Below are 15,334 nucleotides of genomic sequence, written 5' to 3'. Positions count from 1 at the left end.
GACATTTAAAAAATTCTACAGGTTGCATTTTTTGAGTTGCAGAGTAGGTCTAGGGCTAGAATTATTGCTCTCACTCCAACGATCGCGGCGATACCTCACTTGCGTGGTTTGAATACCGTTTTCATATGCGGGCGCTACTCGCGTATGCGTTTGCTTCTGCGCGCGAGCTCGTCGGGATGGGGCGCTTTAAAAAAAAAATTTTTTGTTTTCTTATTTAGTTTTATTTAGTTTTATAATTTTTTACACTGAAATAAAAAAAAAAAAAAATGATCACTTTTATTCCTATTACAAGGAATGTAAACATCCCTTGTAATAAAGAAAAGCATGACAGGTCCTCTTAAATATGAGATCTGGGGTCAAAAAGACCTCAGATCTCATATTTAGACTTAAATGCAAAAAAAAAAAATGTTTCTTTAAGAGGCTGGGCGGGACTGACGTTTTGACGTCACTTCCGCCCAGCAGAGCTATGAGGACGGGTGAAGGAGATTTCTCCTTCAGTCCCGTCCCCGCTCAGCTGCCGGACACATCCGATCCCCTCCGCCGCTACCGACGGCTCCGGTAAGCGGCGGAGGGCGCGGGAGAGCGGCGGGAGGGGGGGGCCCTCTCCCGCCACCGATAACGGCGATCTCGCGGCGAGACCGCCGTTATCGTGTACACCACCGCCCCCCTGAAAAGATGAATATCTCGGTTGTGGCAGCAGCTGCTGCCGTTATCGAGATATTCAACTTTAAAAACAGGACGTCTTTTTGACATGGGGCGGTGGTTAAGATCCTCCTACTGTTCGTGAAAATTTAACTGACTACACCCACTATTTGATGTGATTTGGAGCGTGTGTGTAGAGGGAGGGGTTTTGTGGGGTCGTGGTTAAGTTCCAGCACCTATTGTTTGAGAAAAAAGCCCTGCTTGAAACCATCCTTGTGAGTCAGGAAGGGAATAAGCTGGTTGTGGTAAGTGACCAGGAGCTTTGTTGGGACTCCCTATCTGTAGATTGTTATGTTCCCTGAAGATTGCAGTGACAGGATTGAAGGATTTACGTGCTTGCGCAGTGGTTTCAGAAATATCGGTGAAAAGTAAGACCTTTTGATGAGGTTCAGGGAGCGAAACCAAAAACAAATATGTTGTACCTGGCACACAAATCCCCCCTATCTACATGAAGATTCACATGTCAGGATATAAACTTGTCTCATAATGCTACTCCACACACCACCTTTTCTGAAATCCACAATTAATGCTTTAGATGCCACAAGAAAAATGGGTCTGTATTGCACTTTAGCGCCTATAATTTTTTTGGGTAAATGTCAAATCCGATATAACAAAACATTACTGAATATAGATTCCATGGGACTTTTTTTTTTTTCTGATGCTGCACAAGAGTACGAACATTCCTCAGAAAAAGCTTTAGAATTTCTGTCTATACATATACTCAACGCAGCCAGATCATATATCCCCTTGTTTTGCAAAACAAAAGTGACCCACCTTCACTCTCTTCTCTGGTTTGAAAAAGTCTGACTCCTTTCAAAGAACGTTCTTTTATTGGAAGGAATTCGAACTACCAAAACATGCAGTTTTCACGATGGAAATAATCATGTGTTAAGTATCTGCCAACTACAGGTTTTCATTCTCAGATATGATCGCATATCTAGAACCTGCCCTACTTTGATCCCTACATCCTTCCCCCTGCCTGTTGTATCACTCTCTATATTGTGATCCTATTGTGACAACATAGCACAGCTCAATGTATTTTGTTTTGTACATGTAACACAGATGTTCCTCCTTAATGGCCTCAATTTATCTACAGTAACAATGAATTCACCTCCCAGTGGATTGCCATATCAATATTGTTTATTTATAGAGTGGATTGTGCTTTTCTGGAAATGTGTAATTCCTGAGTTTCTCCAACCGGATAAAACGCACACACCTTTTTCCCTGTTCGTCTTTCAGGACAGGTACTGTAGAGAGACACAGGCTCCTCCCCTCTTAGGAAACAGCGCCTTCCAATTAAGGATTTAAGCCTCATCCTCCCTCAGCTCCTCAGTTTATGGTGTTTCCTCCGGCAGGAGACACCGCTGGGGCCGAGAGCCAGACAGCTGGGGAGGCTGGGGCTATGTTTTCTGAGGAGGGGGGTCCTGGACTCTCTTTTTCTCAGTCCTGCAACTACCTGATTGGGCTAGTGAGCTCTAAAATCGAAGGTACCTGTTGCGCTGCGTGCCTCGGCGTTCTTGGGGAAGTATTCGACCGAGGGGGTCCTTTTCCTTTCGTCCAGGGGGGCGCTGCAGGCGGCGTGTCGGCTCCCTGTGTAATCACACAGTTAGGTCAGGAGCTGAGACCGGCCGGATGACGGGTGACGTCAGATCCGGAAGGGGCGGGCACTTCCGCCGGATACGCGTCTTCTAGGCCCAGACGCGGCAGAGGATAAGGACCACACGCCAGGCTGGTGCGGCCTACGCTTTTCAGCCGTGGGGACGGCATTCGGAGCGTGTCCATCGACCACAGCCTAGACCGGAGATGTCGGAAGCAGAGGCTTCACACGCGCCTCCGGAGGACAGCAGCACCAGCCACTCTAAGGTAGGAACCCTGGGGTGGTGTTCCTTTACCTTCTTTTCAGCTTCACAGGTGTATTCTCCTGGTGGTCGGGGGGTGAGGTAGTGTGTCCCTTGGTGATGGTTGGCTAGGGGGAAAAAACACTCCTGGTGGTTTGCTGTTTTTAAAAGAAACGCTGATAGCCTCTCATACCTGCTCTTGCTTTTTACTGTGTTTTACAGAAATCCACAGAAAAATCGGGTCATAGCTCCAAGAAGAGGTGTCCTTCCTGTAAAACTTCTTTAGGAGAGACCTGGAACAAAGCACTGTGCAGACGCTGTATTGAGGGGTTAATCAGGGAGAAAGAGGCAGAGCAGGGTTCTGAGCTAGCAACTACAGTGAAAGAGCTTACCAGCACTTTTCAATCTTTTAAGGATCTGTTTGCTGGTTTTCAGTTGCCACAGAGTAGCCCTTCTCCAGTGCAGCAGGTTAATCCACCTGGTCCTGTGGTACTTCCCTCCGTAAGTGGAGAGAACCCAGAGGACTTCAGAGAGGACGCTGAGGAAGAGCGAGATAGTGCCGCTTCTGACTCCCAAGGGGAGTCTGAAGGGGAAGGGAAGGAGGGGGAACCCTCAAGGAATTCCCGATATAAGCTTTCCCTTGAAGAAGTGGATGACCTCTTAGGGGCAATCCACGCTACGTTGGGGATCCCTGAAGAGAAAAAAGCACTATCGCTCCATGACAGAATGTTCATGGGCTTAGGGGAACAAAAGAAAAGAGTTTTCCCGGTCCATGAGGTCTTGGTCCAGACCATCAAAAAAGAGTGGCAGGATCCGGAAAGGAAACCCTTCCTTTCAAATGCATTGAAGCGAAGATTTCCCTTTTCTGAGGAAGAAGCCTTAGTTTGGAACAAAATTCCCAAATTAGATGCGGCATTCTCACAGGTGTCCAGACACACTGACTTGGCGTTTGAAGACATGGGGGTGCTTTCAGACCCCATGGACAGAAGAATGGATTCACTTCTGAAGAAATCGTGGGATTCTTCACAGGGGAATCTCAAGCCTGCCATGGCAGCTACAGTGGTAGCTCGCAACATGGAACATTGGCTCACGCAATTGAAAGCGCACATTGAAGCAGGGACACCCAAAGAAACTGTTTTGGCCTCTTTTCCTACACTACTGAATGGGGTAGCGTATCTAGCAGACGCATCAGCAGAGTCTATACGCATGTCTGCGCGCTCTGCGGCCTTGTCTAATTCGGCAAGGAGAGCCTTATGGCTCAAGACATGGCAAGGGGATAGCGCATCTAAGGTTAAATTGTGCGGTATTCCCCTCACAGGAGACCTGCTGTTTGGACCAGGTTTGGAGGCTGTTCTTGACCGAACAGCCGACAAAAAGAAAGCCTTTCCCCTAAAGAAAAAGTTTGGGGGACAGGCAAAGAAGAAGTTCTGGTCCCAGAAGAAAGTAGAAACCCCTAAACCAGAAGGGAAAAGGAAGTTTTGGGGGCCGAAAGGTAAGGGGCGCGGAGCAGCGATTTTTCGTCCTCCTGAACAACCCCAAAAACCACAATGACGAAGTCAAGGTGGGGGGAAGATTGGGGGCCTTTCTCCCACAATGGGAAATGATCACCAGCAATCAATTTGTGCTGGGGATCATAAGGCGAGGATACAAATTAGAATTCTCAAAGCCTCCTCCGTTAAGACTTTTGATCACCGAGCTACCAAAATGCAAGGAGAAATCATTAGCTCTTCTTTCCTCCCTTCAGGAGTTGGAGGATCAGGAGGTAGTGGTTCGGGTCCCGACAGAAGAGACAGGCAGGGGCTTCTATTCCCACATTTTTGTGGTTCGCAAACCATCAGGGAAGTTCAGACTTATACTGAATCTGAAGCCCCTGAATCTCTCGGTCACTTACAAAAGATTCCGGATGGATTCAATTTACTCAGTAAAGACCCTTCTCCCCCCCAATTGCTTTATGGCATCAATAGATCTGAAGGATGCCTATTTGCACATCCCTATAGCAGAGGGTTATCAGAAGTTTCTGAGATTGGCAGTAAGGTCCAAGGAAGGGACATTTCACCTTCAGTTCAAAGCCCTTCCCTTCGGGCTCTCCTCTTCCCCCCGCATCTTCACCAAAGTTATGGTGGAGGTCTTGGCGTTCCTTCGTCTCAGAGGGATCTCAGTGATAGCGTACCTGGACGACCTGTTACTGTTTGCAGGGTCACCGGAACAGCTGTCCCAGGATCTCCGGGTAACAAGAGAGGTCCTGGAAAGCCTGGGATGGCTTTTGAATCTGGAGAAATCCAGTCTAGTGCCATCTCAAAGGGTCACCTTCCTGGGGTACGAACTGGACTCAACCAGACAGATGGTCTTTCTCCCAGCAGAAAAAATACAAAAAGTAGACAGGGCAATGCTACTTCTTCAGGGCAGCTCTCAGCTCACAATAAGGAAAGCCATGTCAGCCTTGGGTCTTCTAACTTCCACACTTCCGGCGGTACAGTGGGCAGGGTTGCATTTTCGTCCCTTACAACTTTACATCTTAAGTGTCTGGGATCGCAACCCGGGGTCCCTGGATGCTCTAATTTCAGTACCGATTCAGGTCAAGAGAGCCCTCTGGTGGTGGAGGAAGGGGGCGAACCTGTTACAAGGGCTGGAGTGGATTTGTCCAATATCCAGGACAGTAACAACGGACGCCAGTGGCACAGGATGGGGAGCACATCTGAATTCTTCTCTGATGCAGGGTACCTGGGAAATAGAGGACTCAAAGAGATCCTCGAATTGGAGGGAGCTGAAGGCTATAGATCTGGCCCTCAGAGCCTTTCAAAGAGATCTTCAGGGTCATCATGTCCGAATCCGTTCGGACAATTCCTCCGCAGTTGCCTATATCAACAGGCAGGGGGGCACCAGGAGCCAGTCCTTGTGGAAGCTGACAGAGTCCATCCTCAAATGGGCAGAGACCAACATTCTGTCTCTTTCTGCGATTCATCTGAGGGGGGAGCAGAATCAAGTCGCAGATTTCCTCAGCAGGAAAAAGCTGAGGGAGGGCGATTGGGTCCTGAACCAAGAGGTTTACGAAGTGATCACTCAAAGGTGGGGAATACCGGAGGTGGATCTGTTCGCCTCAAGGGGAAATACCAAGACACGGCTATTTTTTTCCCTGAACAGGTGGGACGGAGCACTAGGGGTGGATGCTTTAGCACAGACCTGGCAGTTCGTCAGGTGTTATGCTTTCCCCCCTCCGGTTCTGATTCCAGCAGTCTTGAGAAAGCTGCAAAGGGAAAACACAACGCTGATTCTGATTGCACCCCATTGGCCCAGGAGACCATGGTTTTCCATTCTGAAGAGTCTATCAGTAGAACCTCCTTGGATTTTGCCAATCCGGGAAGACCTTCTTACTCAGGGTCCAGTCTGCTGTCCGCAGGTGGAGAGGTGGAACCTAGCAGCCTGGCTTCTGAGGAGGAGCTGCTAAGAAACAAGGGCTTTTCAGAACGACTAATAGCAACCCTTCTAAGCTGCAGGAAGAAGGAGACGCAAGCAATCTATCTTAAAGTTTGGAAGCGTTTTAACAACTGGTGCTTGGAAAGCTCTTTCAAGGTTCATAGCTCGATAGCAGTATTGGAATTTCTGCAGGCAGGAGCAGACAAGGGGCTGGCCATTAGCACACTGAAGGGTCAGGTCTCAGCTTTGAGTGTTTTCCTAGAAAGACAGTTAGCATCTGACCCATGGGTTTCTAGGTTTTTTAAGGCCTTGAGTAGAAGAAGACCAGTTAGAGCCCCCAACTTCCCAGTATGGGATCTTTCATTAGTTCTACAGGCTCTTACAGAGGAACCGTTTGAGCCGCTAGAGAGTAGTACTTTAGAGGTGATCACACTCAAGACTGTATTCTTGGTAGCGATCACCACCGCTAGAAGAGTGAGTGAACTCGAAGCCCTGTCAATTAGGGCGCCCCTTTTTCAGATTTTTCCTGACCGCATTATTTTTAAGACGGATCCGGCCTTTTTACCGAAGGTATCTTCTAATTTTCATAGAAGTCAAGAAATCACATTGCCTTCTTTTTGTTCGAATCCTGTGAGGGAACAGGAACACAAATTTCACAGTTTAGATGTAAGGAGGTGTGTCCTACAATACTTAAATAGCACAGAGCAGGTCAGGAAAACTGATTCTCTTTTTGTTTTATTTTCGGGGTCCAAAAAGGGGTCCAGAGCCTCTAGGCGCACGATAGCTAGATGGTTAAGATCGGCCATTATTCAGGCATATGTATCTAAGGTGGTGGAGCCTCCACAGGGTATTAAGGCACATTCCACCAGGGCTGTAGCAGCTTCACAGGCAGAGTGTGCTGGTGCTTCCCCGGAGCAGATCTGTAAGGCTGCAACATGGTCTAGTTTCTCGACTTTCGTGAAACACTACAGACTGGACCTGCTTTCGACCAAGGATCAAGCCTTTGGACGCAAAGTACTACAAGCAGTGGTCCCACCCTAGGGTAAGGTGCTCGCTTATCCTCTCTACAGTACCTGTCCTGAAAGACGAACAGGGAAAATTGGGGTTACTTACCGGTAACATCCCTTTTCCAGGAGTCTTTCAGGACAGCACTGGTACCCACCCTTTTTTTCTAGGGGTATTTCTGAAAAACTCATCATACAAGGCCGTCAGGTAAGATGAAAAGTGATATTTGTTTGACGTGTTCTTGTGTCTCCCCAGCTGGCCGGAGGTACTCTGGAAAAACTGAGGAGCTGAGGGAGGATGAGGCTTAAATCCTTAATTGGAAGGCGGTGTTTCCTAAGAGGGGAGGAGCCTGTGTCTCTCTACAGTACCTGTCCTGAAAGACTCCTGGAAAAGGGATGTTACCGGTAAGTAACCCCAATTTTTTTTTTTCCTGGGGCCAGATGGTCAGCTCTCCCCCACTGTCTGCGCAACAGCTACTGACCCCGCTCTAGACTTCGGGAGCAGTCTTCAGCTGCGCAACTTCCTCCGACGGAGTTCACGCACTTCGGGTATATCTTGACAGCTAACGGATCTGCCATAGGAAGGAGATGATCCGTCATTGTCTCTCGTGGATTTACGCATCCCTGACCCGACCGACAATGGGGTTTGTGCCTGGGTTCCTTTCTAAATGGGAAGCAGACCTTGAAACCGAATTCACAGACATGCAGAAGGAGACAATTCTCCATTATGCACAGAAGTCCTCCATGGCCACTAAAATCCAAGAGACTGGCTACAAAATCCTGACCTGATGGGTACAGAGTACCTGCCGCTCTGCACCCCTTTTAGCCTGAGGTTCCCAGTATGTGTTGGTGATGTGACAATGCTGAGGAAACGATGCTTCATATCTTTTTGGCAGGAGGTGATTGGCACTGTCAAGCACCTGACCAACTTCGACTTGGAGGGTAACACTGTGGCCTGTCTGTTGCATCTTTCGAAATGTCCAATCAAGAAGTATAAGGTCTCCCTCACAATTCAGCTATTGAATGCGGCTAAGGCTTGGATCCCTCTATGCTGGAGATCAGAGAACCCACCGTCTAAGTCCTTGTGGTTTTTCAAAGTCGATGAACTCTGGCCATACGGCAACAATCCTACAGCGACCTCCCACAACAGGGAGATCTTTTGTGACACCTGGAGACCATGGCAACATTTTGTATATTCCGATGCCTATTTTCAGGGAAGTTCGCAATTGGGCTGAACCCTTGAGATTGGTTACACTCCCTGGGCGAGAGTCTCCTCCCTTCTTGCTGAACCTGGCTCTTCTTTTCCATACAAGGGACCTCTCAACTGCCTCTTACTTAACCTTTCTCCCCTTTCTTTTCATGTCTGTTTCCCATCTTGTTTTACTAGGCTTGCCCTGGGTTTCTGCTTTTTTCGGATAGCTGAGTATCCTGTTGTATATTGATTTAGCTTCATTATTCCCAGTATGGGTCCACCTGGCCACCAGGAAGCTTGCTTCTCAGTAAAATATACCATTTGGTTAAATATGGTTGCACGGTTTTACACTTATGATTTTTTTGTGCTTGCTTGCTTGCTTGTGCTCACAACGTTATTTTCTGTGTTGCTCATGTATGAATAATTGTAGACCATCCTCATGCTTAATTTGTTCTACTTGACCGTCTATACTGTGTTTTGCGAGGTCGGACGGCTTGCAACTTTAATTGAGAGATTTTCTTTCTTAATGCTATATGTTATGCACTGTAATTTTCTCTGCTTGGCTGTAAAATGTAACACTGAAAAAAAAAAAGGAATTGCAAAAAAATAAAACGCACACACCTATTTAAATATAAAATATTGTATATAATATATTGCCACAGATGTCCTGTTATTAAAAACTATACCTCTAAATAGTTTAATGTGCCTCTTAGCTAAAAGGCCTAGATTCTTTTTGGACAATTTTTTAAATTGAATGAGCGAAAAGCCAAATCGGAGACCCCAAAACGTATCACTTTCATCCAATTATTTTTGTGGTGTGGAGGCTTTGAAACTCTCTTGTTTTTTCTTAACTTGGGGTTTTGGTTTTGACGGTATTTTAAATTGTGATTTGGTCGTGTTTGTGAGAATATTATCACAAAATTTAATTGGAAGCATAGAAGTCCTGGCCGAAAGATTTATTTTTGGCTTTTCAACACAGCATTAAATATTTTATGGTGGAACTTACTAAAAGAGAAAAATAGAAAAATCGTAATGAACAGGTAGCATGTAATATATAATGCTAAAGCGGCTTGTTCAGTTTGTCAAAATCTCTTTACATATTTAGGAAAACAAGTGTTTTGAACATATGTCCATAATTTTTTTTTTATTTTCACTTTCGTATCTGACAAACAGAGCTTGATGCACTGGGAGATGAACTGCTGGCTGATGAAGACTCGTCATACTTGGATGAAGCAGCCTCCGCCCCAGCTATACCAGAAGGAGTTCCCAGTGATTCCAAAAACAAGGTAACTGACTTCATTACTTTAGCCATACCTTTTTTATTTTTGCTTCGGATTAAAAGGAAAAAGTTCTAATCCTTTCCCCAGTTTTTTGTTGCAGTCTTCGTCCTCATTAGGAAGATTTCTCCTTTTTTGGCATGGGGAAAATGTAAAACCTCGAGTTTATAACTGTATGTGTCTTATCATTTGGCATTCATTCTACTAATTTATTGGCCTGGTGTCACTGGGACATTTAATGGATAAGTTCACCTTTTTATAACCTGTTACACCCTTATTCAGGGTGTAACATGTTATGAATGCACCACCTCACCCTTGTGACAGCAACCTGGGGATCTTCTCCCTATGTCTGCTGCCACAATTAAAAAAGACACAGCCATGCGGGGGCCCTGCCCACCCAGCTGCGTCACTCATTCACAGTCCTCTATGAATGGAAAACTACAAGGTCCAGTAACCTTTGCCGCTGTTGGCTTGTAGTTTGTGATGAACTACCACGGCACTGTGTGTTGAGGCTTCCTGTCAGAATGTATTGGCTTGCTCTTACAAGTTACGAGCAAGCTGATACACAACAAAGGATCTGCAGGAGACCTGCATGGCATCAATGATCTGCTGATCGTTGGAGCAATGCTTTACAGGCTCCCAAAACAAAAAATAATAAATTGGCATTTATTTTTGTCAAAGGGTGAACTTGACCTTTAACCACTTCAGCCCCAGAATGTTTTGCCCCCTTAATGACCAGGCCATTTTTGTCAATGCGGTGCTGCGCCGATTTAACTGACAATTGCGCAGTAGTGCAACGCTGTACCCAAACAAAATGTATGTACTTTTTCTTTCCCCCACAAATGGAGCTTTCTTTTGGTGGTATTTGATCACCTCTGCGGTTTATATTTTTTGCACTATAAGAAAAAATTATTTTTTTGAAAAACAAACAATTTTTTACTTTCTGCTATGAAACCTGTCCAATAAAATATCCAATTGGGTCAATATGTATTCTACTGCATATTTTTTGTAAAAATCCCAATAAGCGTATATTGATTGGTTTGCACAAAAGTTATAGCATCTACAAGATGGGGGATATTTTTTTATTTTTTTTACTTGTAATGGCAATCAGCATTTTTAGCGGGACTGCGACACTGCAGTGGACAGATTGGACACCTAGATGACACTTTTGACACTTTTTGTTTACCAGTGATGTTATTACAGTGATCAGTGCTAAAAAAAAATATGCATTGGCACTGTATAAATGACACTGGCAGGGAAGGGGTTAACATTAGGGGCAATAGGAGGGTTAACAGTGTTCCCTCAGTGTGTTTATAACTGTGTGGGGGGGTGGGCTCACTACATGGACACTCTGATCCGTGTTCCTGATTAGCAGAAACACTAGATCAGTGTCCATTCCTGACAGCACGGCGGTCTGCTTGTTTACATCGACAGACTGCTGTTCTATCTCTGCGGGGAGCGATTAGCTCCCCCTGTGGCCAATCATGACGCGTTCGCGGGACACGCGGGACCCTCCAGTGGCCATTAACAAAATTACCTACAGGTGTGCGTGATTTTGCGTAATAGAGCAGCCTTGCCACAGTATATGTACGGAAGGTGGTCGGTCAGGAAGTAGTAAATGATGAGTAAATCTTTATAATGGGAAAACAAACCAAAATGGTTCTAACTCGTTCCCCTCTATCCAAAATTAGAAGTTTTATCTGGAGTTGGGTTTATATTTACTGTAACTAGTCCCCAGATTATGCAAAGTGGCAGTAGAAATTGTCATCCTGTCTCATGCTAGTTAATTTCTGTTTACAGGATGGTGTGCTGGTGGATGAATTCGGACTACCACAGATCCCTGCAACATAAAAATAAACCTTGGTACAAACTGCTGAAGTCAACATACTGCATCTTTTCATCTTCTTCTTTATTTCCCTTTACATTTATCTAACAATGGTATTTTGTGTAACGGAACAAAGATCGAAAACTGGGATTTCATATCTTAACCTGGCTCAAATTACTGCACCTTGTCTTTCATGGAAAGAAATTATTTAATGTACCCCTGTGATTTACTGGAAAGAAACGTCAACTCGGCAACCCATGAGTCCTGCATAGCACTACAGTTTTTGTCATCACTATGGATTGATCAATCGGCAGATATGCCAGCCTTCTATTTGGGTTAGAAACAGGATGAAACCCAAACGCCTAACATTTACAGTTGTGTGAACCTTCTGGTACAGATAATACAGAGAAGATGCCATAGCATTAGTGTGATATCCATATGTTGCATAGGTGGCGCCACTGGACCATTCATGACATCGGAGCCACTACACATATAAGAAGGCTTCTGATAGCCCCTGCTTATGCTGGGGTTGATTGGAAACTTCTCCACTAAGCCCAAGGAAGATGAATCATGTGCATGTGTGGCTTACATGCCTGGTACAACAAGAGGACAAAGCTACAACTTGCTGCATTCATATGTGTATTGCAGAATTTTAAAAACAAAATGGTGTACATGTTTCCATCTAAAAAAATAATTTTTTTATTTTATTGTTACAATTCTGACCATAGGGGTTATAAAAAAAAAATGCTTGTGTCTTACTATAATATGTAACTTAATAAAAAAAAAAATCACATTTGAACTCTGAATTCTTTCTGTATTTCTTAATAATGCAGTTCTTGTACCTGTAAATGCTTTTGGCTTAAGGTGGTTGTAAACCCTTACATATGCCGAGTGAAGTGACTGGCCTCAGGTGATGCAGATATATTAACCACTTAAGACCGGGACCATTTGGCTGGCCAAAGACCAGGCCACTTTTTGCGATTCGGCTCCCAGACAAAATTGACGTCCTTTTTGTCCCACAAATAGAGCTTTCTTCTGGTGTTTTTTGATCACCTCTTCGGTTTTTATTTTTAGCGCTATAAACAAAAATATAGCGTGGCTATGAGTGACAAGTCACTGATCTCTGCTCCCGATGAGAGGGAGCAATCGATCAGTGACATGTCACTAGGAAGAACGGGGAGATGTTGTGTTTACACTGACATCTCCCCGTTTTTCAGCTCGGTGACACGATTGCGGGACACTGGCGGACAGCGAGTCCACGGGCACGGAGCTTGCGAGCGCGCCGCAGGTGGCGTCAAATTAAAGGGGACATACCTGTATGCCCATTTGCCTGTCAGTGCCAGGATTTCTGTCAGGCTGTTGACATAAATCTGCATGCGGCGGTCCTTAAGTGGTTAAACAAATCATCTTCTCAGTTCAGAGTCCCGAATTTATAATGCTTGTCTGAGCGGACAGAAAAAAATGGGTGGAGAGCTGAAATTACACAGAGCTCAGTGAGGAGAGCTCTGACAGCTGATTGGAGGGAAGGGACACACCCCACTTCACACAGGAACAGAGCTAAGGCTGTCAATCAGCTGGAGATCCCTCCACTGTCGCCATTTTTCTTTTGATGTCGGGAAAACTTTTCAGAAGTGGTTTGTGCTGATGGCAGAGGAAGGAGGCAGTAGACAGAAATTACACTTGGTGCCCTTAGACAAGTACCCATTATATAAGGCTATGCTTTGTTCATATTTCATGTCTGACGTTTACAACCACTTCAGCCCCGGAAGGTTTTACCCCCTTAATGACCAGGCTATTTTTTTTTATGAAAAAAAAAAATGTTTTAAAAAAATCTAATGTCTTCCTCAATTTTTAGGTCCAATATGTATTCTGCTATATATTTTTGGTAAAAATAAAGTATCTCAATAAAAGTATATTGATTGGTTTGTGTAAAAGTTATACCGTCTACAAAATAGGGGATATATTTGACATTTTTATTTACTTATTTTACTTGATGATCAGCGATTTTTAGCTGAAGCTTTTTTGGGAACCAATGACATTACAGTGATCAGTGCTAAAAATCTGCACTGACACTATATAAATGACACTGACAGGGAAGGGGTTAACATCCGGGGTGAAGGGTTAAGTGTATTTCCTAGTTGTGCTTTCTTACTGTGGGGGGTGGGCTCATTGTATGGACTCTGATCCATGTTCCTCATTAGCAGAAACACTAGATCAGTGTCCATGTCTGACAACACAGTGGTCAGCTTGTGAACATCGGCAGACCGCCGTTCTGTCTCTATGGGGAGCCATCAAGGGTGGCCCGCTGATTGGCTCCCCCTGTGGCCAATCCGCGCGCGATCATGCCCCCCCAGTGGCTGTTGAACAAAATCGCAGGTACATGATTTTCTGCAATGGAGCCGCCTTGCTGCAGTATATGTAAGGCAGGCAGTCAGGAAACTGGTTAAAGCGGTGGTTCACACTGCAGAACAACATTTCAGCATAAAATTCGGCATAGTAGCGCGAGCTACAGTATGCCTGTCTTAATTTTTTTATCCCCGTACTCACAGTGTAATTGTACATAGACGATTCCGTCTTCCGCGGGGAATGGGCGTTCCTAGCAAGAGGGAGGGTGATTGACGGCCGGCTCTGGCACGTCACGCTCCCCGAAGACAGCCGGAGTAGGTCTCGGCTCTTCACGGCGCCTGCGCACAGGCTATGCGCAGGCGCCGTGAAGAGCCAAGCCTATTTCGGTTATTTCCGGAGAAGCGTGACGTGCCAGGGCCGGCCGTCAATCACCTTCCCTCTCCATAGGAATGCCCATTCCCCGGAATCTTCAATATACAATTGCACAGTGAGTACGGGGATAAAAAAATACAGACAGGCATACTGTAGCTCGCGCTACTATGCCGAATTTAATGCTAGAGGAAAAAAAATATATATATTTTTTTTATATAGGGTGAACCCCTGCTTTAAAGGAAGAACTTCCTGTGTGTGAAATTGTTGTTAAATTGCAACTGAAATTGTAACCTTTTTGTTCATACTGACCCAAAACCAGGGGAGCTCCGACAAGCAGATCTATTATTTTTCAAAGAAAATTGAGGTCTATCTAGCCTCTTACAAAAATTCTATTTTGACCTGGAGCAATCTATAAAAATTTGGAAAAATAAATAATTATTACAGGAAGTAAGCCCTCCTTTCTCGGCAATAGATTACATTTTCTCCAGACACTTGAAGAGTATAGAATCTGGACAGTGGGCTCTCTGATGGACCTCTTGGGCAGTTTTCCTTTCTTTTTTTTTTTTTTTTTTTTTGTATTTTTGTTTCTCTCTTCCCTCCTTTTTTTTTTTTTTTTTTACTTTGACTTCTATGTTTCCATATTTGTTATTTGGTAAAGAGTACTTGGAAGCGATTGTGACCTGCTTCGGCTGGCCTGTGGGTTATGGAAATGCTGAGCCATTTTGTTTTTCTATGTCCCCTGGGTGGGCTTGCTGAGTACATCTAAACAAAAACTGTGCTCTGTGTTTTAGTGCCAATAAGCTCTGTGTATCTATTCTGCAAACTGATGTGAACACAGCATATTATGAAGTATAAGAAAGTATATAAAACAATAAACTGTCCAATGGATTATTGTGCTGTGAATTTTAAATGGCGTCTATATAGTCCCTAAAGCAAATCTTCAATGCATGCAGACTTGTTTTCTTTTTCCCCACTTTCCATTAATGTGTCGCCCACTAGATCTGATACTGAAGATATCCACCTCAGGGCTTGATCTATATTCTCGTATAGATCAGACACTTGTCACTCCTCCATGCTGGGATCTCTGATACTCTGTCCGTGTGTTTCCACTCAGATTACGCCTCTCTAGTTTCAGATTAGGTCGTATATGGATAAAGAAAGCTTCCATAGTGTAAAACTGTCATTTATATTTTATTAAAAACTGAAGTTTAAAACTCGCATTCAGCAATATAGGTATGCAGCAAGGTACAATGCAATCCACTGACACCTCCAGTCTGGGATTGCATTGAATATATATTTGGCCAATTGCACACCTCCCTGATGGTATGATATGATGGATAAGTATCTTCCTGTATTTCTTAGCA

The 15,334-nt window shown here is 44.7% G+C and overlaps 1 protein-coding gene across 1 annotated transcript in view; it reads left to right on the top strand.

Annotated features, from left to right (window-relative positions):
• The window catches only part of CHMP5 (charged multivesicular body protein 5), a 37,874-nt gene extending 26,220 nt beyond the window's left edge, over positions 1 to 11,654 (top strand). Inside the window, exons 7-8 of the mRNA XM_040353500.1 lie at positions 9,324 to 9,436; positions 11,228 to 11,654. Coding sequence (XP_040209434.1) covers positions 9,324 to 9,436; positions 11,228 to 11,278 — 164 coding nt within the window. The 3' untranslated portion in view covers positions 11,279 to 11,654. The remainder of the gene's footprint in view (positions 1 to 9,323; positions 9,437 to 11,227) is intronic.
• Positions 11,655 to 15,334: the final 3,680 nt, after the last annotated feature.

Source organism: Rana temporaria, chromosome 5, assembly GCF_905171775.1.
Source record: "Rana temporaria chromosome 5, aRanTem1.1, whole genome shotgun sequence".
NCBI lineage: Eukaryota > Metazoa > Chordata > Amphibia > Anura > Ranidae > Rana > Rana temporaria.
This window is presented reverse-complemented; position numbering and strand designations above follow the sequence as displayed.